At 55.2% G+C, this 23,304-nt stretch overlaps 1 protein-coding gene and 2 long non-coding RNA genes across 3 annotated transcripts; 2 read left to right on the top strand and 1 right to left on the bottom strand.

Annotated features, from left to right (window-relative positions):
- The first annotated feature begins 145 nt into the window (after nt 1–145).
- LOC145512083 (uncharacterized) lies at nt 146–7,139 on the top strand. The gene is made up of 2 exons (XR_014058268.1): nt 146–554; nt 2,388–7,139. It is a non-coding gene; the product is annotated as an uncharacterized LOC145512083 (long non-coding RNA).
- On the bottom strand, nt 6,301–8,685 carry LOC145512084 (uncharacterized). Its single transcript, XR_014058269.1, has 2 exons — nt 8,375–8,685; nt 6,301–7,376 (listed from the first exon to the last, which is right to left on the bottom strand). It is a non-coding gene; the product is annotated as an uncharacterized LOC145512084 (long non-coding RNA).
- Nucleotides 7,545–10,907, top strand: ZNF579 (zinc finger protein 579). The gene is made up of 2 exons (XM_081505576.1): nt 7,545–7,774; nt 8,772–10,907. The coding sequence occupies exon 2, from the start codon at nt 8,774–8,776 to the stop codon at nt 10,469–10,471; it is 1,698 nt and encodes a 565-aa protein (XP_081361702.1). The 5' UTR covers nt 7,545–7,774; nt 8,772–8,773; the 3' UTR covers nt 10,472–10,907.
- Nucleotides 10,908–23,304: the final 12,397 nt, after the last annotated feature.

Below are 23,304 nucleotides of genomic sequence, written 5' to 3'. Positions count from 1 at the left end.
ACAAAATCCACCCCCAACGGATGGACATGCCCCCTGGGATCAGACACACGCATTAGAAACCCTCAATCCCACAGGACACGCCCCCTAAACACCTAAAGGCCCCGCCCCTTAGGTTCTGTCTCCCAGGCAACCAAGTTTGTCCCTTAGCGTCCTTCCCCTAGATTAGGATGCGCCCATCTGAGAGTGAGCAGACTTTCCACACTGTCTTCTACACACTAGATTATATTCCTGTACTGAGTGCCAGGCACTGTAATTCCCCCTGGGGATCCAGCAGCGAACAGAATTACTCCCTGAGAGAACAAGTGGCTGAGCTGTGTCACCTTAGGTGGAGTGGTCTGGTGGGGGGAGAGGGGGCGGGGGGGGTGCTTCTCTGCAGAGGTGACACCTGATCTGAGACCAGAAGGGTGAGGAGGGGCCGGCCAAGTGGACAGCTGGGCCAGCCCAGGAGGGGAGGGGCTGGTGAGAAGACGTGAAGAGATGAGCAGGAGTCAGGGCACACAGACCCTGGGCCAACACAGGCATCTGACTGTGCTCCGTGCACGCTGACAAGCACTGTAAGTGTGAAGGGATGCGACTGCTGCTGCACTTTCCAAGGGTCCCTCTGGCCGCTGAGTGGAGAAGGGGGCTGAGGGAATGCAGAGGAGGCTACTGCAGTCCACCAGGAGAGAGACGTGCAGGCTTGGAGCCGAGCAGTGGACAGAGCTGGGTGGGCCCAAGATGAATCCTGGAGGTGGGATGCGGGAGGGTGTGTTCTGTGTGTGTGTGTTTAACAGAAAGGGAGGAATCGGGGTGGGGGCTGGTTTCATGGTGGGGCCAAAAACGGAGAGAAAGCAAGTTTAGGTAGAGGCTACAGGGGTCACGAGTGCCATCTTGAGCTTTTTAAATTTGAGGTGCTTGGGAGGTGTTGTTGTTCAGTCGCTAAGTCATGTCTGACCCCACAAACTACAGCACGCCAGGCTTCCCAGTCCTCCACTATCTCCCAGAGTTTGCTCAGACTCATGTCCATTGAGTCAGTGATGCCATCCAACCATCTCATCCTCTTGCCCCCTTCTCCTCCTACCCTCAGTGGCACGCTTTAATAAGGCTGTGCTATTGATAGGTATGACCCTAGAGAAACCCTGAACTCAGAACCACTGAAATACCCATTGCTATGTTCCCCCAAATTCATATGTTGAAATCTTAGTTCCCAATGAATGTGATGGTATTTGGAGGTGGGGCCTTTGGAAGGTGCTTAAGTCATGAGGGTGGAGCCCCCACGAATGGGATTCATGCCTCATAAAGGGCTTCTTTGTAACTGAAGGGACTCCAGAGAGACTGTAGCCCCTTCCACCCCATGAGGACACAGGAAGAAGGCACAGCAGTGAACAAGTAAGAGGTCCCCTTGGCAGAAGGCAATCATGCTGGCACCTTGACCTTGGACTTCCAGGTTCCAGAACTGTGAGCAATAAACTTCTATTGTTTATAAGCCACCCGGTCTGTGGTATTTTGTTATACCAGCCTGAATGGACTAAGACATTCATCACCGATACAGTGAATAAATAAATGGTGGTATATTTATGCAGGCTTCCCTGGTGACTCAGATGGCAAGGAATCCTCCTGCAATGCAGGAGACCTGGGTTCAATCCCTGGGTTGGGAAGATCCCCTGGAAAAGGAAATGGCAACCCACTCCAGTATTCTTGCCTGGAGAATCCCATGGACAGAGGAACCTGGTGGACTACATGGGTCCACATAGTTGCAAAAGGGTTGGAGGTGACTTAGTGACTGAACAACAACAACAAATATTATGCTGTGAAATACTATAGGGACTTCCTTGATGGTCCAGTTGTTAAGAATCTGCCTTGCAATGCAGGGGACACAGGTTCCATCCCCAGTGGGGGAACTAAGATCCCACATGTCTTGAGCACCTAAGCCCACATGCCACAAGGAAAGATCCCACAGGAGTCAACGAAAATCCCGCCTGCTGCAACAAAGACCCAACCCTGCCAGATAAATCCATAACCACTATATAGGAAGAGAATGCATGAGTACAGAGACACACAGTTACACAAGCAAAAGTTACAAAGAAGCCAGGCCAAAGAAATCAGATAGGTAGAGTCCCATTTCGTGTCTACCACATGGAAGTCAGCAAAACTGAACTGTAATATTGTTTAGGACGCCCTGTGGGTGTGAGCCATCGAGAGGAAAACTTTTTTTTTTCCTGTAAAACTCACAACGGTGTGGATAGATGGGTTAAGCTCGGGGTGGGACATAGTGGGGAACCTTCTATGGGGCTCTGGGGCAGCTGCCAACATTTCTTTTCTTAATCTGCTGATTATTTTATAATTCTTTGTTAAATTGTGCGTTTTTATCATGCCCTTTACACCGATACGTCTTATATTTCACACAGAAAAAGAACATTTAAAGGAAGGAGATAAGTTTGAGGGCAAACAAGTGGGAGTTTGTCATTCAAGAAAGACGTTTTGCCTGGAGATCCACACGTGCCCACTTGGAGAAATGGCAGGTCGGCCTCTGGGAATGCTCAACCTCTCCTCTCTACCCCCACTACTCAGCAAGGGGAAGCAGACTCACCCATTTGGGGTAATATATATGTATATATTCCTCCGAGTTGGAGAAACAAGACCCACCTCCTTAGGTACAGGTACCGCCCCCAGGGACAAGACCCGCCCACTTGGAGACCCGCTCGGCCTGCAGAGCCGAGGGCCTGGAAACGTGCCAGGGTTGTCATGGAGACGCCCGCCTGGCAGTAGGGTGATGAATAGGGAACTCCCTCCCACCTCACCTGCACTCCAATCCTTTCTCTTCCGAGACGGTAGCGAAAGGGACTCACCCCCTTTCCCGAATGCTCCCCAGTGCCAAGGGGTGGCCTGGACGTGGTCCCCTACTCGTGACACGGAGACCCCATTTTATCGATGTGCTCAACTGAGGCTCAGAGGCTGAAGGGATGGGTTTTACCCTGGGGGCGATAACAGCGGTTCCGGAGCATCAGTGACTAACCAGATGCCGGACTCCAACGCCTCTGTAGGAGGCGCTGACTCCCGCGCGCAGACCCGCTCACCTGCGCTCCACATCTCCCCCCTCCCGACGGCAGTCTTCCCTTCCAGGGCGCCCCAACTGGAAAACCTGAAGCCGCGTCCTCTTCACCCGCGTCCCTCTTTGTGTGAATGCTAAGTCGCTTCAGTCGTGTCCCGCTCTTTGCGACCCTCTGGACTGTAGCCCGCCAGGTTCCTCGGTCAAAGGATTTTCCAGGCAAGAATATTGAAGTGGGTTGCTATGCCCTCCTCCAAGGAGATCTTCCCCACCCAGGGATCGAACTTGCGTCTCTGAACGTCTCCTGCATTGGCAGGTGGGTTCTTTACCACTAGCGCGACCTGGGAAGCCCCTCGGCCCTCTTTATTCACCTAAAAATATTGCTCGAAGTGCGACGCTCACTAGGGTAAAGCAGGTAAACAAACAGGTGAAGAAAACCCCCGCCCTCGGGGCGTTTATATTCCAGTGGAAGGGGAAATAGGCAATCAGTGGGCAACTGATACACAGCCTAATATTTGTGATACGTACAATGTTGAAAATTAGGACCAAGCAAGGACTAGATGGTGACAGGAGAGCTCTTTTAATTTTTATTTATTTATTGGGCCGCGCTGTGCAGCTTGTGGGATCACAGTTCCCCCATGAGGGATCGAACCGATGCCTCTGCCATGGAGGCGCGGAGTCCTAACCACTGGGCCGCCAGGGAATTCCCAAAAGGGCTATTTGAGCTGAGGTGGACGGGACAGATGTCTCTGAGGAGATCTGTAAGAAACGAGGGAAGTAAGGAAAACATGATGGTAACCTAGGAGAGGACTTCCCAGGTGTAAAGAATCCGCCTGCAGTGTAGGAGAAGCGGGTTCGATCCCTGGGTTGGGAAGATCCCCTGGAGAAGGAAATGGCAACCCACTGCAGTATTCTTGCCTGGAGAATCCCATGGACAGAGGAGCCTGGCGGGCTACAGTGCATGGGGTCACAGAGTCGGACACAACCACCTAGGAGAAGGCCATTCCAGGCAGAAAAGTGCGCGTGCAAAGGCCCTGAGAGTGAACGAGCCAAAAGCGCGGTGAGGATGGAGCAGAGGGAGAAAGGCTCGAACCCGTTAAGAGAGGCTCCAGGGTTCAGGCAGGTAGGGTGGAGAGCGGGGGTGTAGGTGAGGAAGGTGAAGAGGAAGAGGTGACAGCCCTGGGACCGTGTTCAGAGCAGGAGCAAAAGTGATTGCTGTTTCCAGGTGCTGGAGACAGGACGCCAGGGAGGGGCGGGACCGCGAAGCAGGGAAGCCAATGAGAAGGCGGCGGAGGCGGGCATGGCAACCACAAGGGCAGCGCTGGGCCAATCAGCGACAGGCCCCGCCCCCACAGGGAACCCCGCCCCTATCCGAGACCCCGTCCCCACCCCTGCCTGCGGACCCCGCCCCCAGCCCGAGCCGGCCCCGCCCAGGTCTCGTCGCTCACCTGGACCCGGGCCCCGCCCCCAGCCCGAGCCGGCCCCGCCCAGGCCTCCTCACTCACCTGGACCCGGGCCCCGCCCCCTCCCTGCTCCGCTCCTCCGTCTCCCCTGCATCCGGCCGGTCCTCCGCGCGGGTCCCACAGGAATTTCTCTAAAACACTAATCGGATCATGTGACTCTCCAGCTTAAAACCTTTTCAATGGCTCCTCAGTACACTCGGAATGCGTTCGGCCTTCAGCCTGGACTGGGAGGCCGGACGTCGTTGCTCGTGCGGCTCTCGCCATGCCCCAATCCAAGGCCCCACGTGTCCCCAAGGCACGGATTACCACGGCCGCCGCCGCTTCACACACGGAAGGCACGCCGATCCCTCTGAAACTGCTTTCCCTCACCCTCATTCCTGAATTCGTTTCTTTCTTTTATTTAGGAAAAAATACTTTAAGGCTTTAAAATATATATAATAAAATAATAGCGCACACACCTAGGTATGTACCCAAAAGAATTGAAAACAGCCATTAAAACAAAAACTTTACACGTAACGAATGCTCGTAACAGTACTGTTCACAACAGTCCAAAGGTAGAAACTATCTAAGGTTCATGAACAAATGAATGGATAAACAAAATACGGTAACCCATACGATGGAATATTACTCAGCCATAAAAAGAATGAAGCATTGGACTTCCCTGGTGATGCATGGATAATAATCAGCCTGCCAATGCAAGGGACACGTGTTCAATCCCTGGTCCGAGAAAATTCCACATACTGCAGAGCAACTAAGCCCGTGAACCACAACTATTGAGCCTGTGCTCTAGAGCCCACAAACTGCAACTACTGAGCCCCTGTGCTGCAACTACTGAAGCCTGCATGCCCAGAGCCTGTGCTCTACAACAAGAGAAGCCACTGCAATGGGAAGCCCGGGCGCCACAACAAAGATCCAGTGCAGCCAAAAATAATTAAATAAAAAAGAATGAAGTGTTGACACAGGCTACACATGGATGAACCTGGAAAACATTATAAGTGAAAGAAGCCAGTCATAAAGAACTACACACTGGATGACTCAACTGATATGAAATATCCACAGTAGACAAGCCCATAGAGACAGAAAGACAATTATTGGTTGCCAGGAGCTGAGGGGAGAAGGGAATGGGGAATGACAGATTAATAGATCTGGGTTTCTGTCCAGGGTAATGAAAAAGTCCTGGAACTAGACACTGGGGTTGATTGAAAACTTTGTGAATGTTCTTAATATCACTGAATTGTACACAGTTCAAAATGGCTAAAATAGTAAATTTTTATCTTTTTTTGGCTGCACCACGAAGCATGTGGGATCTTAGTTCACCAACCAGGTGTCGAACCCACACCCCCCGCAGTGGAAGCCCAGAGTCCTAACCACTGGACCACCAGGGAAGTCTCTAAAGTGGTCAATTTTATGTTATGTGTATTTTAACAAATAAAAATATACACACGCACACATTCATATATTGACTACTAGTTTTAAAACAAGATACTCCTGACTCCATAGATCTCTCCCCTCCCCTGACTGCCTCTCCCTCCCCTCCCCTGACTGCCTCTCCCTTCTCAGAGGTTACCGTACCCCAAATTTGGTGCATATTGTTTTCATGGATGTGTTTTGACTTTTGAGCCTTAAAATACAGCATTATCGACCAAGTGGTTTTAAAAATCATGCTCCTCACCCACTACCATCTCTCCCATCTCTTTGTGAGATAGAGATTAGACCCACCACTTTCAAACTCTCAGGACCTCACTTTACTGCTCTGTGAAATGGCAGAGTAATGTTACCCACTTCTTAACACGAGGAGGAACAAATGGGTTTGTGTTTGTAAAGCACTTACATTGTAAGTTATAATTTATTTTCCTTTATTTTTTATTATCCCCATTTGTTTCTTTTCTCTTCACTTTGTGAAGTATGGAACACATTCACTATGGTTTCAAGTTCGGAAAGTACAAAAGGAGAGAGTGTAGTCACTTTCAGTCCTGGGAGTTAGACAATGTTGCGAGCTCTTCTCTCTCCTCCCAGTTTGCCCAGACACAGCCCACTGATAAGTACAGACAGGGCAGGCTGTGCTCCATCTTCCAAATTTTTCTGTTATCACTTGGAACCTTTCCATATTTTTACACAGCAAACTTCTTTGTTCTTTCTTTTATGAACACACAGCATTCTGCTGGGTAGACTTATCACTCAAATCCCTGACGGATGGGTGTTTAGTTCACTCCCCCTGTTTTGAAGCAAGGCACAATACTGCAACGATTAACCTGATACAGACGCCTCTCCTGGCATGTTTCTGAGTAGCGCTGGTATATTTCTTTCCTATTTCCATTTGCTCCCTCTTCCCATTTCTAACTCTTGGCTCTCATCCTGCAGGTTTCAGCAGAAACACTGTTGCCTCCAGGAAGCCCTCAGGGGTCACTCTCACTCAGAGGCGAGTCTGCTCCGGTAATCCCAGGGCATCCTGTTTCCTGCCTTGGAGCACACTCTCCAGGAGGGCAGGAGGGCCTGTGTCTGCCTCCTGCTCCGTCAGACCGGGAGCTCCCTGTGCGCTGGGTCCAGTGGCCTCTGTCTTTGCTACTGCAGCTCCAGCACCAAGGACAGAGATAGGTCGTAGTAGGTGCTCAGTAAACACCGGTGGCTTCGGCTGGAGTGAATCTATGTAGCACGATGAGTAACTGGTTCCTTAGCGTCAAGTGGATAGCCACGGGGTGTTAATCACGGAGGGCGAGACTGAGGCTCACAGAGGGAACGTCGCCTTCTCAGGCAGCCGCGTGACGGCTGGTCAGGTTCCCGTCCCGATTGTGGAGAGTCTTCCCGTCGCCTGTCACTCAGGGCAGCATTCACCATCTTTCCCGACCACCCGGCTCGCCCCACACAGTGCCTGGCGCAGACAGGACCTGATGAATGTGCATGTGTTGAAGGAATGAATGGGTGTGTGTGTGCGCGCGCGCGCGCGTGTGTGTTGTGGGAGGTGGGGGCTGACCTCCTAGAGGCAGAGGACGGGCCCCCAGCCCCCTCCCCTTAGAGGACTCAGGCGTCCGAGCCGCCCTGCGTCCCCGCCTCCTGGGTCCCCGCGTCCACCCGCTTCCGGCCTCCCCGCCAGCCTTTTCCCCTTCAAGGCGCGGGCGAGGAGCCGGGTTTCCGGGGGGAAGGCTTAGGCGGCGACACCGAGCCCGGCCTCCTCCCCCGCCCCCGCCCCCACCGCGCTCGGGGGCCCTGCCTCCCCGCCACCGCCGTCCGCGCTCGGCCGGCCGCGGGGAAGGAAGAAAGGAGCGGAGAGGCGGAGGGCGCGGAGGTAAGGGCCGGGCGCCGGGCCGCGAGGCCGAGCCGCGGGCCCCGGGCTCAGAACCCTGCCGGGGAGGCCGCGACCCGCCGCCCCGATTCTGCCGATCACGCCTGCGGGGGGCCGAGGGCTGGACCCAGCGGGGGGACGGGCCCCGCTCGGGGGCCGGGGGCTCCCCACCCACCCCCAGCGGACTTCCCCGGGGGGACGTCCAGGCCCGGGCCCCCAGCGCCCTCCTCTCCCTTGTCTCAGGCGCCCGGCCCCCTCCCCCAGCCCTCTCCACCCCCGGGGACCCCGGAATCCACACCCCCCACCCCAGGTACACAAGTCCAGATGCGGGTCCCCGGCATTTCCTCCCCAGCGCACGCACACACACACACACACACACACCCAGCCCCTGGAATCCGGGCCCCTGAGCCCCCTCCCAGGACTCCGAGCCCTCCCATCCCGGCCTCTCCCAGCCTCTGGCCACCCGGGCACCCACACTCCATTTCCGGGGCCTCCGGACCCTGACTCCCACCCCCTCCTCTCGCACCGGGGGCTGTGACCCGGCCCCTCCCGGCACGCTCCGGCCTGCCCCCCCCTCCCCAGGAGGAAAAGCGCTTCACCGACTTTGCCCCCGTTTCTTCTGTCTCCGTCTGGCTCTCTCTGCCTCCCCGTCTCTCCCTCGCTCCATCCTGCCGCGGTCCCGCTGGCCTGTGCTGGCCGCATCTCTGTCTGCATCTCTTTGTTTTCTCTCCATCTCTCTCTCTGCTGGGTGTCCCCATCTCTCTCTGTCTCTCTCCCGCCGGCCTTCTGCCTCTCGCCGTCCCGTCTTCCTGCTTCTCCAGGTCTCTGCCTCTCACCCCGGCCCCTTTCCTCCGTCCGTCTCTCCCTCCCTTGCCCCGCTAAACCTCTGACCCTCTCTGTCTCTCCATCGCTCTGTCTCTGTATTTCCGCACCGCTCCCCCCCGCCCCCAGCCCCCAGCCCCCGCAACAATATCGCTGTCTTTTCCCTTTCTCTTTACAGGCATGGATCCGCAGCCCCCTCCACCAGCCCAGGGCAGCCCACCTCACCGGGGCCGGGGCCGGGGCAGGGGCCGAGGCCGTGGCAGAGGCCGGGGCCGTGGCCGGGGGGGCGCCGGAGCCCCCCGGGCGCCTCTGCCCTGCCCCACGTGTGGCCGCCTCTTCCGCTTCCCCTACTACCTCTCCCGGCACCGGCTGAGCCACTCGGGCCTGCGGCCCCACGCCTGCCCGCTGTGCCCCAAGGCCTTCCGCCGGCCGGCCCACCTCTCCCGCCACCTGCGCGGCCACGGGCCGCAACCCCCGCTGCGCTGCGCCGCCTGCCCGCGCACCTTCCCCGAGCCCGCGCAGCTCAGGCGCCACCTGGCCCAGGAGCACGCAGGAGGCGGCGTCGAGCTGGCCATCGACAGGGCAGCCAAGGAGGCAGCCGAGTCCGGCTGGGGCCCGCAGGACAAGGCCGCTGAGCAGCCACCCGGCGCCGGAGCCGAGGAGGAAGACGCAGCGGCGGAGGAGGCGGCAGCGCGGCCCGAGCCGTGGGCCGCGGGGGAGCCGGCCACGCCAGTGGCCGCCACGAGCGCGGGGCCCCGCGAGCCGGAGGGGGCCGAGGCCGAGGCCGGGGCGGCGGAGCTCAGGGCTGAGCTGGCGCTGGCGGCCGGACGGCAGGAGGAGAAGCAGGTCCTGCTGCAGGCCGACTGGACGCTGCTGTGTCTCCGCTGCCGGGAGGCCTTCGCCACCAAGGGCGAGCTCAAAGCGCACCCGTGCCTGCGCCCCGAGGGCGACCAGGAGGGCGAGGGGGGCCCCCCTCCGCGCCCCAAGCGCCACCAGTGCTCCATCTGCCTCAAGGCCTTCGCCAGGCCCTGGTCGCTGTCCCGCCACCGGCTGGTCCATTCCACCGACCGCCCCTTCGTGTGCACGGACTGCGGCCTGGCCTTCCGCCTGGCCTCCTACCTCCGCCAGCACCGCCGCGTCCACGGCGCGCTCAGCCTGCTGGCCCCGCTGCCCACGGCAGCCAAGAAGGACGACAAGGCGGCGGCCGGCGGCCGGACCTCAGGGAGGGGGCCCGAGGGGGGCGAAGGGGCGGAGCGCGGGGCCGCCGCGGAGGGCGGGCCGGGCGGGCAGAACGGAGGCGAGGCGGCCCCGGCCCGGGCCCCAGCCGGCGAGCCCCGCTTCTGGTGCCCCGAGTGCGGCAAGGGCTTCCGGCGCCGGGCGCACCTGCGGCAGCACGGGGTGACCCACTCAGGCGCGCGGCCCTTCCAGTGCGTGCGCTGCCAGCGGGAGTTCAAGCGGCTGGCCGACCTGGCGCGCCACGCGCAGGTGCACGCGGGGGGCCCGGCCCCGCACCCCTGCCCGCACTGCTCGCGCCGCTTCTCCCGCGCCTACAGCCTGCTGCGCCACCAGCGCTGCCACCGCGCCGAGCTGGAGCGGGCCGCCGCTGCGCAGCAGGCGCTGCAGGCCCCGGCCTCGCCGCCGCGCGCCCCGCCGCCCCCCGCTGGCCAGGAGGCCGAGGGGCTCCCGCTGCCCCTCGCCCACATCAAGGAAGAGCCGCAGTCCCCAGGGTCCCCGCCCCAGTCGCCCGCGGCGGCGGCACCCCCTGTCTTCCTCAGCGCCTCCTGCTTCGACAGCCAAGACCACTCGGCCTTCGAGATGGAGGAAGAGGAGATGGAGAGCAAGGCTCACCTGCGCGGCCTGGGGGGCCTGGCCTCCTGACCCACGCCCATCACCCTCAGCCCCTCCGAGGGAGCCGCCCCCTGCCCCCCGGTTTGCAGCACGGAGGAGGGAAGTGAAAGGAGCGGAGCCTCCTCTGTGAACCCACCCTCCCCTTCCAGCCCCGACACTAGGGGAGGGGGCTGGCCGCCCCTCCGGCCCCATCGCCCACCCCCAGGCCCCTGATGCTGGTTAGAAACTGCTCGCCCCGCGTCTGAAGGCAGGACACTGAGTCGGAGGTGGAGGACATTGGCCAGAGGGATGCAGACTGAAAAGGGGAGACCCCCCCCAGCCTGGCTGCCTCCCCGTTTCACACACTGGACACCATCACCTCTTTCTAACTGCCGGATGCTGGGGGCGGGGGGCAGTCCCCAGCGAGCAAAGGTCTGTCCTTGTCCCTTTGTCCGTCTGTGAATAAATGTGAGTTTGTGGAACCGGAGAGAGTGGGGCTGTCTGTGGGGGAGGGCCGGTGGGGGTGGGTCTGGGGAGCAGTGCGGCATCCGCCAGGCCCTGAGCCTTGGCTCAGAGTGGAAGGAGGCAGAGCCCCACTTCAGGGGACATGGGCCCGCGAGCCAAGCAAGACACTGATGAGAAGAGCCAGGGGCGGCAGGCAACAAGCTGCCCTCTGCCCGGGGGTCTTCGGGGACCCCTGTGTGCACTCATTCACTAAACGCTGCCCAGGCACGGCGTGAGGCCCCGGGACACGGGAAGAGGAGAGCCAGTCTGTGGGGACCTGGAACCGCCACTCAGCACTGGCTGACACGGTGTAGCCACCAGCCTCAGGCGGTGCTCCCGCTGAAATGGAGAATAATACGTTTATGATAAAATAATTAAAACGGAATAAGATTAAACATTCCTCAGTCACACTGTTTCAAGTGCCCAGTATTCCCCTGTGGCCGGTGGCTCCCCAGCTGGACAGCACAAATCTAGAACATTCCACATCACAGAAAGTTCCACCAGACCCTCGCTGCCCTAGGTAATAAACCAGTCTGCACCGTAACATCAGGTATGGTTAAGGGCTTCCAAGAGAACGGTGGGGTGCTGTGAAGATGGAGCCCCAGGGGAGGGCAGGGCCGCTGGGGAGACGACCTCTGACCTTTTGACCTGAATGAAGAACCAGTGGAAAGAACCAGTGGAAAGAGGGAAGAGCAGGGGTGTGTGTGTGTGTGTGTGTGTGTGTGTGTGTGTGTGTGTGTGTGTGTGTGTGTGTGTGTGTGTGTGTGTGTGTTGGGTGGCTGCTCCCTGTTTCAGAAACCGCAAGGCATCATGGGTGGGGTGGGAAGTGTCATTGTGTCCACAGCCTCGAGGTCTGTGTGTGTGTGTGTATGTGTGTTTAGGTCCTAGCAGTGGAGGGGGTGCCCCCAGCCCAGTACTCCTTAAGCTCCCTCTTTCCTCCCACCGACATCCTGCCCGCCCCGCCCCTGCCCGGGTGCCCGTCGCCGGCTCTCGCCCTGTGCAGACAGGGGCCCTGACTACTGAGGTTTCTCCGCACCTGGGAGGCCAGCCGAGGGACGGGTGAGGTCAGCAGTCAGAGGCTCGGGGCTCAGGGAGGGGGCCTGCTTCCCTGGTGTGATGGAACACTGGCAGAGAGGGCGGGCAGGAGGGAAGCTGCGAAGATGGGGGCTGAGAGGCAGGCCGGGGAGACGACGACCACTCGGCGCTTCGCAGAATTCCCAGACGTGACGAGACGCCTTGTAGCCAAGCCCTTGGAACGGTGCCCGGCACACAGGAAGGTCTGCATTTGTGCTGCGTTCACCACACCCTGGGCTGCATGTTGGCGCCAAAGACCAGAGGAACACCTGCCCTCGGGGAGCTTACAGACTGGTGGGGAGGTAATCCCACATTGGCACAATAATGTTAGTTTCCAAATAAGCCCCAGTCTCCAGGGCACTATATCCTACCTGAAGCGATAACTTAGCCTTGGGTGCCGGGGGAAAGGGGGCTGGGGTATGCTTTCCTTACAGGCCAGCCACCTCCCTGCCCAGGAACCTGCATGGGCTCACTATTACCACATACCAACTGTGGGCCAGACACCGTTTCAGCACAATCTCACGGATGAAACTCCTTGAGGGAGGTGATTACACAGCCTCGTTTACAGAAGAGGCAAACAGGGTTAATGCTAAGAAGGCATTTGTCCTACTTCCGTGATCGCTAACATGAACGGAGCCCTTCGGATCAACGTGTTACTGTGGGGAATTCCCTGCAGGTCCAGTGGTTAGGACTCCAGACTCTTACTGCCAAGGTCCTGGGTTCAGTCTCTGGTCGGGGAACTAAGACCCCCACAAACTGCATGAGATGACCAAAAAAAAAAAAAATCACTTTGTGGAAAGAGTTGAAGACAGTGGTTGACATCTGGGGGAAAGTTTTTGCTGCTATTGCTTTCTTATTGGTATAGATACGATCTCAGGGAATCCTAGTTCCCACAGGGAACATCCTCACCATTTCCCAGAGGAGTTAACACCGCTCACAGCAGGACTCTCTCGTCCAAAGTCCCATAGGTAGGTGACGGCGGATGCGGGATTCCAACGCAGGCTGGACCAGCTCCATGCCCTGAACCCTGCACCAGGCCCATACGACCTTCACAATCAGCTCCCAGCCATACAACCCACCTTTCAAGGCCCCCCCTCCGGCTACACACATCCTGGTCTCCAAGCCCCGAGGCACCCCCACTACAGGTGTGCCCTCTACCCTCCCCCACCCCACATGCTTACTCACACTTCAGGACACTACATCTGAAGAGAAACATTCCTAGAGCAAAATATAGGACTTATGGCAACAAAAGGGCCTTAGAAACGGAGCCCACGTCTCCCATTCTGCAGATGAGAAAACTGAGGCCCACGTACACAGGACAGCCCCAGGAAATGATAAAATAACCAGGCGATTGGTATTATCGTAAAGAAATATCAGGGCTGTTCGTGACTCTAGCTCTGTGCGGACCGCTGTCTTTCCCTGGAGAGAGCGTTTTACACAGACGATCTTGTCACACTTGATCATAATGATACAGAACACATTTGATGAGTATTTACCTACATCGCTAAGGAGATTCATGTGAATTAGCTCACAGTCTTCACAACGGCATCATTAGAGAGACACCTTCATAGGCTGTTTTTTCCTTCTTAAGCAGATTTGTTGAGGCGTCACTTACGTTCCACAGAATTCACTCATCTTAAGCGTGCCGGTTAATGATTTTTGGTAAATTCATAGGGTGGTGCAAGTATCGCCATAATCCAATTTTAGTACATTTTCATCACCCCTCCCCAAAGATCTCTTGTGCTCATTAAACAGCACTTCCGGCTTCCACCCTTAGTTCTAGGCAGACACGAATGTACTTTCCGTCACTATAGACGTGCCTTTTCTAGACATTTCACAGGCGGGGGTCACACAACACATGTATCCGGTCTCTTTCACTTGATGTCCTCAAGGTCCATCCGGGTTGTAAACTGTATCGGCATGTCATTCCTTTCACGGCTGAATAATATTCCGTTCCATCCATTCATGGGCCTTTGGGTTGGATCCATTCTTTAGCTCTTACAAATAGTGCTGGCATGCAATGAAGATGCAGACATAGAGAACAGACTTGTGGACACAGTGGGGGAAGGAGAGGGCGGGAAGAACCAAGAGAGCAGTACTGAAACATATACATCACCATGTGGAAAATTAGACAGCCAGTGGGAGTTTGCTGTGTGACACAGGGAGCTCATCCCCGAAGCTCTGTGACGACCTAGAAGAGTGGGCGGTGGGAGGCAGCTTCCAGAGGGCAGGGACATGTGTATACCTATGGCTGAGTCAGGCTGATGCGTGACAGAGGCCGACACAATACCGTAAAGCAATTATCCTCCAATTAAAAATAAATAACTTAAAAAAACAGTGCTGCTGTGAACACATGTGTACAAGTCTTCCTGTAGACGTGTGTTTCCGTTTCTCTCGGGCAGATTCCAAGAGCGGAATTGGCAGGGTGTGTGGGAAGTTTAAGGTGAGCTTTCTAAGAAACTGCCAGACTATTCTCCACCTACAGTCCCACCAGCGAGACATGCGGGCTTCTCAAGGGAGCTCTATTTTCCTGAGAAGGAAGCTCAAGTCCAGAGACGTGAACGGACATGCTCAAGGTCTGGTAGGAAGCGGCAGTTACCGATATGACCCCGAGCACTGTGGTCCCAAAGCCTCTGCTCTCCCCCCCCCCCCCCACTTACCAGCTCCCTTTCTGTTGAGGTAAAACAGAACATAAAATTTACCTTTTTGCCCACTTTAGTGTGCAGTTCAGTGGCATTAAGGACATTCACATTGTCATGTAACCATCACCACCCTCCATTTCCAGAACTTTTTCATCGTCCCCAGCTGAAACTCTGTGCCCATTAAGCAATGGTAACTCTCCATTCCCCTCCACCCGGCCCCCAACAATCACCCTTCAACTTCTTGTCCCAACGAAAATGACCATCATAGGTACGTAAAGAAAACTCTTCTGGTTTTCTCCTCCACTCTACTCTAACACTACTCAGGAAATACTTCATCTCTGACACTCCCAGTCACCAAATGTCTGTGGCATTTGGTCACACATCAAGCAATTCATCGTCAAACTTTTGTTGTTTAGTCACTAAATCATGTCTCACTCTTCTGCGACCCCACAGACTGTAGCCCACCAGGCTGCTCTGTCCATGGGATTCTCCAGGCAACAATACTGGAGTGAGTTGCCATCTCCTCCTCCAGGGGCTCTTCCTGACCCAGGGATTGAACTCGCGACCCTTGCACTGGCAGGCACTGGCAGCTGGATTCTTCACCGCTGAGCCTGGGGCGTCTAGAATTCAATTCAGTTCTGACACTGTCCACCCAGAGATAACGTCAGATCACACAGGGTAAGGGCTCAGCCCCACAAGACTGCATCTCCTCTCCCCACGTCCAGAACCAATCAAAGTCTAGGTTGTCACTATGCCAAAGCCTGTGCCTGTACCCCTTTTACCCGGATTCATGCTTATCCCGTTCATTCATTTATTCATCCTAAACTCTACAGAGCATCTTGTGTTTAGAGGTAAAACATCAGCAGTCAAGCAAACAAGCTCACATTCTGGTCGGGGATGCACATAAACAAACATCCTCAGGACCTCAGTTCAAAATAATACTTTCTGGGCTTCCCTGGTGGTCCAGTGGTTGAGAATCCAGCTTGCAATATAGGGGACATGGGTCCGATCCCTGGTCTAGGAAGATCCCACATGCTGCAGGGCAGCCGAGCCCGTGCGTCTAGAGCCTGCGCTCCACAGTAAGGGAAGCCACCAGAGTGAGAAGCCGGCACACTGCAACGAAGACCCACTGCAGCCAAAAGTAAACAAAGAAAGTGACATTTAAAAAACAAAGAAACACAACACGTACTGAACTCCCACTCTGGGCTGGGCACCGCGCTAGCTGTTGATCACGCGTTGTCTAATGAAACAGACACGAGGTCGTCCCCACGAGGGGTGTCCTTCCTGGTGGGAGGAGACAGACATGAAAACGCAGTGATCAGGGAAGGGACAAAGCATCTTCGAAGGGGATGAGGCTGTGGAGCGGGGTGATGCGGGACAAGGTGGGGGTGCGGTGGGAACTCCACGCTGTCCAAAGAGGAGCTGAAGGAGGGGGCCTCGAGGATAACCGGGGGCGTGTCCCAGGGGAGGGCAGAGCAGCTGCAGAGGTCCTGGGGTGAGACTGTGACCCGTGTGTCCAGGCAGCAGAGAGGCCGGCCTGAGCGGAGGCAGAGACGGGAGAGGAGCAAGGAGACGGGGACCAGATCTAGCAGCAACTCACAGGAGTCTGCTTTCTGCTCCAGTGAGGTGCAGACAGCGCCTCGAAGGGACTCGTGAAGAGGCTGGCAGGACTGGACTTCCCTTCTCCCGTTAACATTTTATACATCTATTTATTTAGGCTGTGCCACGTGGGCTGCGGTTTCCCAGTCCCCCAACCAGGGACTGAAGCTAGGCCATGGCAGTGAAGGCACAGAATCCTAACCACTAGATCACCAGGGAACTCCCCATCCATCTTTTTAAAAGTAAAAAGATTTTAATATCTAAAGCCATTTTAGGTTCACAGAAAACTTGAGGGAAATACAGATGGTCTCCATCCACCTAATGCGTTTAAATGCGTTTAAAAACGCATTTCAAAGCAATCTCCAAACATGAGTCCACATCACCGCTAAACACGTCAGCATGCGTATCATACCAAGATATCAAATATTTATCTAACCTCCTTGTCCTTGATGAAATTTAAAGTCGGTGAAAAGCAGGTTATGTTACCATCCGGTAAACTTTGAGAGCTTACAGAAACACCTCAGTAGGACAGATTCTTCTTAAATAACTTTTTCCTTCTGGAATCGTTTTAAATATACAGAGAAGTTGCTATGATGGTACTCAGGTTGGGTACCCCTGACCCAGGTTTCCCGAATATCATCCTGTCCTTACCATCCAAAACCAAGACGCCAAAATCAGCAGGTTTCTATCAACCAAATGCGAGCGCTTCCTCAGATTTCGCTCGTTTTCCCTACTGTCTTTCTGTCCCAGGATCCCCGCGCCCCACCCGCAGGACACCGTGTGGCCTTAGGTCCTGCCGCCGAGCCTCCACTGGCCTGTGGTCACTCCTGAGGCGGCCTCAGTCTTGCACGACCCTGGCCGTTCTGAGCGATTCCTGAAAGAGAGGCCAAGCCCACGCGCCCCGCGGCTCCTGGGAAGCGGGTGCCCCCGTGACGTCACTGAGGATGCTCCCCTCACCTGGCGGTTTCCACGCCCGCTTCCAACCTCTACTCTTTGTAAACAGACCGCTGAGCGCAGCTCCCCGCCCCTCGCGGAAGGGAGGGGAAGAAAGCTCCGCCTTCTGGAGGGGGCTGTATCCAGATACGTTTGGGGGGAATTCTGCCCCTTCTGTTTATTCATGTATTCAGTCATTTATTTGAATCCGAATGGATTCACAGCTGTTTCTTTATAGTTTGAGCGACAAACACCACATTATCTCGTATAAGTAGTCTATATTACAGTCCAGTGCCACCTTATGAATCTCATAGAAGCTCACCTGTGTTTGAATGCCCGGTGTTGTCAAGAGCGAGGGAAAGAAGCACAGGGAACTCAATGTCTCGTAGTAACCTATAAGGGAAAAGAGGCTGAGTGTGTGTGTGTGTGTAACTGGGCTGCCCCAGGAAAAGAGTCTGAAAGAGACATTGTGTGTGTGTGTGTGTGTGTGTGTGTGTGTGTGTGTGTGTGTAACTGGGCTGCCCCAGTGGCTCAGCAGTGAAGAATCTGCCTGTCAGTGCAGGAAACACGGATTCTATCCCTGGGTGGGGAAGATCCCCTGGAGAAGAGAATGGCAACCCACTCGAGTATTCTTTCCTGGAGAGTCCCATGGACAGAGGAGCCTGGCAGGCTACAGTCCATGGGGTCCCAAAGAGTTGGACACAACTGAGCAACTGAACAATTATAAATTTGGCCCAGACAGGCTGAGGAGCTGAGCCAGGGAGGGGCTCTGAGGCCCCACAGGGTCGGCCACCTGCCCGGAGCTCACCCGCCTCTCCCGGGCACCAGACCCACGGCAGCTTCAGCCCTCTGCACCCCGGGAGGGCAGTTTGGAATTCAGCCTCCGAGGCCAAGTCCCCAGCCTCCTGCGGCCTCTTATCTCGCCACGCCCGGCACTGTGCCTGGCACCGACCCGCGCTCCACAAATACTTGCCGCCACTCACCCGGCTGCCCGAGCCCCCGCTGCCCTCCTCTGCCCTCCTCCCAAAGCAGCTCTTTCGTCTCCAGGAGGGAGGGGGCTCTGGTGGATGCTGACGGGAAGCCAGGGACGTGACCCGGCTGGGGTGACCAGGAGAGAGAGCTGAGCGGCCTCCAGACTTCTAATAATGGGATAATCAGCACTGCTGCTGCTTGTTATCTGGCCTCTCTGCTGGTGTCAGGCACTTCACACGCCTTTTCTGGTTTCATCTCCACAACAACTCACTGGTTACCAGCACAGACCATGCTGCCTTGCCTTGTGGCCTGGGACAGGCCAGCCTCTTGGCAGGACTGACCCCTCCCCTCCCCCCCAGGAGGCCCACCCTGTACCCCAGTTCTCTAGCGAGAATTGTTAGATGGCCCCCAAGATCCCTGCTCCCAGGGTGAACACACACCTTTTCCCAGTTATTTAATCAGATGTGGATGTAGGTGCTGCTGTGAAGGGCCACTGAAGCTGGAATTAAGGTTCCAAATCTCAGATAGTAATTGGCTCTTCGGTGGATCTGGCCTCATCAGGTGACCTCCCAGTAGGAAGTGTATCTTCATTGGCCTGGTCCATCAGGTGACCTCCCAATAGGAATTGGCTCTTTGGTGGGCCTGGTCCCATCTCAGGTGACCTCCCAATAGGAAGGTATCTTCGGTGGGCCTGGCCTCATCAGGTGACCTCTCATGCAACTTCTGGAAAAAGAGACTCAAAACATGAGGGGTGTTCAAAAGGGAGGAGATTCTCCATTGTTGCCTTTGAAGGTGGAGGGGACCTCACAACAAGAGGGTGTATCTCCCACTCAATTTTGTTTTAAACCTAAAACTGCTCTTAAAAATAAGTTTATTTTAAAAAAGAAATTAAAAAAAAAACCCACAAATCAAGAAGGATGCTGATGGTTCTTCCACAATAACGACTGAACATCATTCTGTTACATACAGGACAGGGGGTGTGAGAATGATCTGGGTGTCTAATACCTCAGGTCGCTGGGGCCTCTGGTTAGGATGCGTGCTCCACTGGGACAGGGAATTGTCTTTATCGCTTTATTGAGATACAATTCCTAGACCGCACAATGTGTCCATTTAAAGTGTATAACTCAGGGGATTTGGTGTCATCACAGGCTTGTGTGACCATCACCACAATCAGTTTCAGAACATTTCCATCACCCCAAAAGGAAACACTGTAAAAGAAGACAAAATAATAATAATAAAAAAATAAAACAGAAAGAAAAAGAATAAAAGGAACACCATAGCCCTTAGGCATTGCTCCTCAGGGACCCATCTCCTGGGCAACCATTTCGTCCCCTCTCCATCTCCGAGATTTGCCTTTGGTGGTGGGAGTTGCACGCTTCGCTCTGATGTGTCCCCAGAATCTGCAGTCCTGCTGGCTCCATCCCGCAGGCAGGCGCTCCATAGTTAAATGTAACTTGGTAAAGCACCCACCTGCCAATGTAGGAGACACAAGAGATGTGGGCGGCTTTGATCCCTGGGTCGGGAAGATCCCCTGGAGGAGGGCATGGCTACACACTCCAGGATTCTTGCCTAGAGAATCCCATGGACAGAGGAGCCTGGCGGGCTACAGTCCCTGGGGTCGCAAAGAGTTGGACACGAGTGAAGTGACTTAGCACGCACGCACTCGATCTGTTTGTGAGTTCCAGTCACGACTGGTCTCTCTCAGGGCCCTCTCTCCCCCTCACCTACTGTCCAGCAGGACTTTCAGAGTCACCTCCGTTACAGCAGGAAACACGCTGCTTCACAATTGCCTGTGTCCTTGTCTGGGGCACCCTCCGGACTCCTCGGGGTGGGGATGGAATCTACCTGGCCCTCTTGGCTCATTAGGCCCCAGGGACGTGGGTGTTGCCTTTGAATGGAAACCAGAGCAGTCAGCATCCTCGACATACACAGGTGTCCCCAGCCCAGCAGAGAGGCCCCGGGGGTGAGGCATGGAGCCCACCTGTCCCCGAGTGAGTCCCGACTCCACAGCTGACCCCCAGCGGGACGCTGGGCAGGAGATTTAATCTCCGCGAGTCTCCCTTTCCTCAGCTATAAAACGGAGCTAATAATAGGACCTACCTCTTCCCCACGGCTGCGAGGATTAGCACAGGGGCTGGTAATACACAGAGCTCAGTAAATACTGGCTATAATTATCGCTAAGCACGCAGGATTTATGAAGCCATGACACACACCCTTTGCTGGTCCATCCGTCGGCTGCCTCGCCCTGCACACGTTTCTGGAGGAGAGGGAGCAAGAATGCAGGGCTCCCCTGGGGATTGTGAGTCCTTCCCTGTGACTGGGGTGTTGGGTGAAGCGGGGTGGGGCGGCAGATAAGACAGGGCCGGTGCTAGCCCCGCAAGGGCTCCAAGGCCAGCCTGGGACTGTGGTCTCTTTCCCCGAGGGCAACAAGGAGCCAGGAGATGGTCCCTGAGAGGCTGAGGGACAAAGGTTATCTCTGAGCACTAGGACGATGGCTTTGGGGTTGACAGGGGCTCATTCTGGTTGGGGTGGGGGGAGACTGGTAGGCCTGCAGGAGGTAGAGGCAGGGGGATGGCCACATGGGGGAGGACGCAGCCACGACCTTGGCCTGCAGCCCAGCACGCACGGAGACTGCCACGATTCTGAGCCCACCATCTCTAGACTTCTAGAGAGATCTGGGAGGGTCTGTACAACCGCCTTCGTCTGCCAGCCGTGTGCTTCCATTTTTACAGATGCAAAAGAGAGACAAGGTGAACGTAATTGTGACACATTTTAGTTCACCCTATACAGTGTATTTTTTTCTCCTTGTTCACGGTAGTGATGGTTTATAGCCTGGCATGGAGAAATGAAAGCGTTAGTCGCTCAGGTTGTTTTTGATTCTTTTCGACCCCATGGACTGTAGCCCCCCCAGGCTCCTCTGTCCATGGGGATTTCCCCAGGCAAGAATCCTGGAGTGGGTTGCCATTCCCTTCTCCAGGGGATCTTCCCCACACAGGGACTGAACCCCGGTCTCCTGCATTGCAGGCAGATTCTTTACCACTGGGCCACCAGGGAAGCCCCCTATAGCAGCATAGTGAACCCTGAATAACTGATCCTGAACCAGTGCAGGGTGGGAGGGGAAATACAGGGTTAGGGCTCCTGATAGACTTTGATCACGCTCCATTGTTGCTGTTAATTGATTTATACATAATCTTGTTTTATGTGTGTTTCCATTTAAAGGCACCTTGTCTAACGCATACTGTTGACTCACTGACAGTGAACTCAGAGCCAACGGTGCTGTCACACACGCCCGGAGGAAGCTGATCTGTCATTTCCTCCATAAGGCACGTCCCAGCTCTTAGGCTTTTAGGACACCAGGCAGCACTTGGGCTTTATGTTTGGGCCTGGGTGGGGGGCGTTTGAAGCTGTAAAATCACCAACAAAAAAGCCCAATACTGCGGGGGGAGAAAAGGATGCTCCTTTACTGCTAGGCAAGCTTGTTCACCCTTAGCTGGGAACACGTGTCAGAGACGAGAGGCGTCGGCCGCTCTGCGCGAGCCCGCTGGGGGTTACAGCGGCATCTCAGTGGATAGGCGAATTGGCAAATACAGGAATCCGCCCAACGATGAGCCCGACTGTATATCCAAAACATTATCATGTCATCATGTAATTAATAGAACTATCACCCGCGGATAGCTTACATTCTCTTTTTCGCGCTAAGTCTTTGAAAGCCGGGCTCTATTTTATATTTACAGCACATCTCAATTTGGCCTGGCCACATTTCAAGTGCCCAAGAGCCCCACACAGCTGGTGGCTTTCATATCAGTGCAAGTCCCTGCAGCTTTCTTCAGACTCTCCAAAGGGCCCCGGGAACTCAAAAAATAAAAATTGGAAATGCAACGTCAGGTACGGCCACCTTGGAGAGAGCTGTGTGGCAATACCTAAGAATTTAGCTGCGCGTTCTTCTTTCCACCCAGAAATTCCACTTTGAGCCTAGTGCCCCACGAAGTGTACCACTTTGTACCAGGCGACCCGAATAAGAATATTCTGTGCACCCCTGCCTGTAAGAGCACCATAGTGGAGAAAAAGGAAATGTCTGTGCTCGGAAGAACGCATCTGTAAAGCACAGCATGTCCACACACTAGAGTCTTCAACATCTTTGCAAAGAAAGGAACCTGAGGTCCCTGTAACAACACAGAAGAAACGCACCAACAGGGTTGAGGGAGTGAGGACAAAAGCAAGCTACCAAAGGTCAGGGACCTGATACTATTTATACAACATTAAAAAACACGCAAGGCGATACTCTAGGGCAGGCACGGATTCACACGGATGTAGCAAAAGTATCTTCTTTTTTAACATGAAGGATAACAAACACCTCCTTAGGGACAGTGGTTACTTCTGGGACGGAAGGGGAGGATTTGGAGAAGGGTAAGTACACAGAGGGTTCCAGTTATATTTGAAAAGCCATATTTCTTCAGCTGCACGCTTGTGGGCAGGGAGACGCTAGTTACGCTTATTTGGGATACTCTGGGCGTGTGTGCCTGAGACATTCTTTTGCACAAGGAACCACAGCAAAGTTTTGTGCTGTTTCGTGACCTGGTCAGACAGACAGTGAGCGGGCATGTGTGGCCTGCCTGTGCTTTGAAAAATACTCGAACTATCTGGTGAGGGTTCTGTGAAACTCCTGGATGGGGGATAAAGCCCTCAGAACAGTATCTGGCCTGTTGTAACTGTCATTGGTGTGTCTGTTGCCAGAAATCATATGGCTAAGAATTGCTCTGTTCTAGGTCCTACGTCTAGGGTCTTCATCCATTATTTTATTTCATAGTGTTTATTCAGTGTATGTGCTGAAACTGAAGCTCCAATATTTTGGTCATCTGATGTTAAGAGCCAACTTATTGGAAAAGACCCTGATGCTGGGAAAGATTGAAGGCAGGAGGAAAAGGGGACTACAGAGGATGAGATGGTTGGATGGCATCACCAACTCGATGGACATGAGTTTGAGCAAGCTCCAGGAGATGGTGAAGGACAGGGAAGCCTGGCGTGCTGCAGTCCACGGGGTCACAAAGAGTCAGGCATGACTGAGCAACTGAACAACAACAACAAAAATTCAGTATATGTAGGAATAAAGCCAGCCACCCCATGGATGTGACTGAGAGAAACAGCAGGAGTGTCACGAAC

Source organism: Giraffa tippelskirchi, chromosome 7, assembly GCF_054371585.1.
Source record: "Giraffa tippelskirchi isolate mGirTip1 chromosome 7, T2T-mGirTip1v1.2.pri, whole genome shotgun sequence".
Taxonomy (NCBI): Eukaryota; Metazoa; Chordata; class Mammalia; order Artiodactyla; family Giraffidae; genus Giraffa; species Giraffa tippelskirchi.
This window is presented reverse-complemented; position numbering and strand designations above follow the sequence as displayed.